The sequence below is a fragment of the Micropterus dolomieu genome, linkage group LG04 (assembly GCF_021292245.1).
Source record: "Micropterus dolomieu isolate WLL.071019.BEF.003 ecotype Adirondacks linkage group LG04, ASM2129224v1, whole genome shotgun sequence".
In the NCBI taxonomy this organism is placed as follows: Eukaryota; Metazoa; Chordata; class Actinopteri; order Centrarchiformes; family Centrarchidae; genus Micropterus; species Micropterus dolomieu.
The window spans coordinates 7,613,493-7,615,391 of record NC_060153.1 but is presented as its reverse complement, the minus strand read 5'-3'; the positions used below and the strand labels follow the sequence as shown (position 1 = coordinate 7,615,391).

Below are 1,899 nucleotides of genomic sequence, written 5' to 3'. Positions count from 1 at the left end.
TTAAAGCTGTATTAACTGATTTTTTGACCACTTAGGGGCAGCAAAACAAGCTGAAAACATGAAAGTGAGACAATCGCATTATCACGTCACTATAATAAACAATTACCTATTAACACTTTCAGCAGTTTAAGCTCAACGTCCAAATTCATATGGAGTAGTGCTTTTATCTACTTGATGAAGTCCATTATACACTTGTCTTGGTTTCTGCCAACTCTTGTGCAAAATAATTGCCTCTTTAGCTGCAAAATCTCAACTATGTTCACCTGCTGGCCGCTAACTATGTCTGTCAGTCCTTTAGAACTCTTTAGTGTACAGTGGGTTTATCAGAGCTTTTTTTACTGTAAACCGCTGCCTGCTGAAACAAGTTTCTCAGAGCCAAAACAGTTAAGGTGTAAAGAGTAGGAGTGGGTTTGTCGCCATGAGTGACACCTTTCATAGTACGTAGTCCTTTGATTCATCACTTTGATTAATGCAGCTTTAAGGTACTATCATTAATATTCACCAATATCATTAAGTTGTTTCATTTGTACCAGGCTATGTAGCTATATGTATTAGGAATATACTGCAGGTTGGAGTATTTGAATAGTATCACAGTGTTTAGTAATGTAAAACTGTCAAAACCTCAAGCCGATCAGGCGACACCAAACTGTAGAATACTGTTAATTCATCGGCAGTCTCAACTCACAAGGTTTAGGCGTGGTCTCGGACATTGCGGACCTTGTACTTTGAGTGGCTTTGTCATCTTGAGAACCTATATAATCAGATTTGGAGAAGCATGTTATTCTATTAGCAAACAGTGATGCAGAACAATCATAAAAACAAAGATGACATGTTGATGAAAGGACCGGCTATAAGGGTCAGACTCTCTGACAGAATTGTTTTTGGGGAATCCAAAAGAGATAATAACACTTACTATTCTGCTTTGTTATTGGGGGTGTGACGGTGCTGTTGGTTTTGGTGATATTCATGGTACTGGCGGTACTGGAGATACTGGTCATAGTGAAGGTGTTGGTTTGGTAGTTAGTGGTAAACGGTGTCACAGTGGTGGTAATGGTAGAATTGCCATTACTGTCATTAACAACATTACTGTTGTTCACTTTCTCTGAAACCTCTGGTAATGTGTGATTTGCTGCGACAGAAGCAACAACCAAACCTGCAAGAAGGAATACAGCCTTTTCAAAATGATCCACTCCGTGAACACAAAAATGACCAAAGTATATATAGTATATATTAACTCTGACTTCAGGATTTTATTTATTAGCAATGATATTTTATCAAATAAAACATTAATATAGAATTTTAAATTAATTTTTACCATCTACAATTAACTAACTCAACCCAGACAGAACATTTGAGGTGCAGAATTTTGAGAAAAAAAACTTTTATATTGACAACAAAGATTAACACTTTTGTTAGTTGTAAAATTAATGATGACACTTGCTTACGGCTACTGACACAGTGTAATCAGATACATGTCTAATGTCTAATACAATAATGAAGAGCCTCACCCAGGACAAAGAAGAAAGGTCTGATCGAATGCATTGTAAGTTGGATGGCAGCAGCAGGCTGGAAAAGCTAGTCTAATGTACTGTATATACAGAATGTAATATCAAAGATCTCTGCTCAGAGGTGATTCTGTCCTTCGGTGCTTTCTCTTCCTAAATGCCTCTGAGCATTGCATGCCTCTAAACAAAAAAGAGGAGCAACGCCTCTGACCACAGCAGGATGCATCAGAGAACAATGTTGCTCAAATGGTGTAAGTAAGAGGAAACATTCTGTTGGTACATTGCTTCAGACTCTCCTCTCACTGCAGAACAATGAGGTAGAATTTGTGCACTATTACTGACAAAACTTTTGGGTTCACTATAAAACTAAAGTGATTTCATTTAGTGACAAATA

General features: G+C 37.4%; 1 protein-coding gene across 1 annotated transcript in view; it reads right to left on the bottom strand.

The window, feature by feature from the left end:
* Positions 1-1,662, bottom strand: part of si:dkey-27h10.2 — a 27,385-nt gene extending 25,723 nt beyond the window's left edge. The window contains exons 1-3 of the mRNA XM_046046270.1: positions 1,509-1,662; positions 914-1,153; positions 686-751 (exon numbers count right to left, since the gene is read on the bottom strand). Coding sequence (XP_045902226.1) covers positions 686-751; positions 914-1,153; positions 1,509-1,542 — 340 coding nt within the window. The 5' untranslated portion in view covers positions 1,543-1,662. The remainder of the gene's footprint in view (positions 1-685; positions 752-913; positions 1,154-1,508) is intronic.
* Between the last annotated feature and the right edge of the window lie 237 nt (positions 1,663-1,899).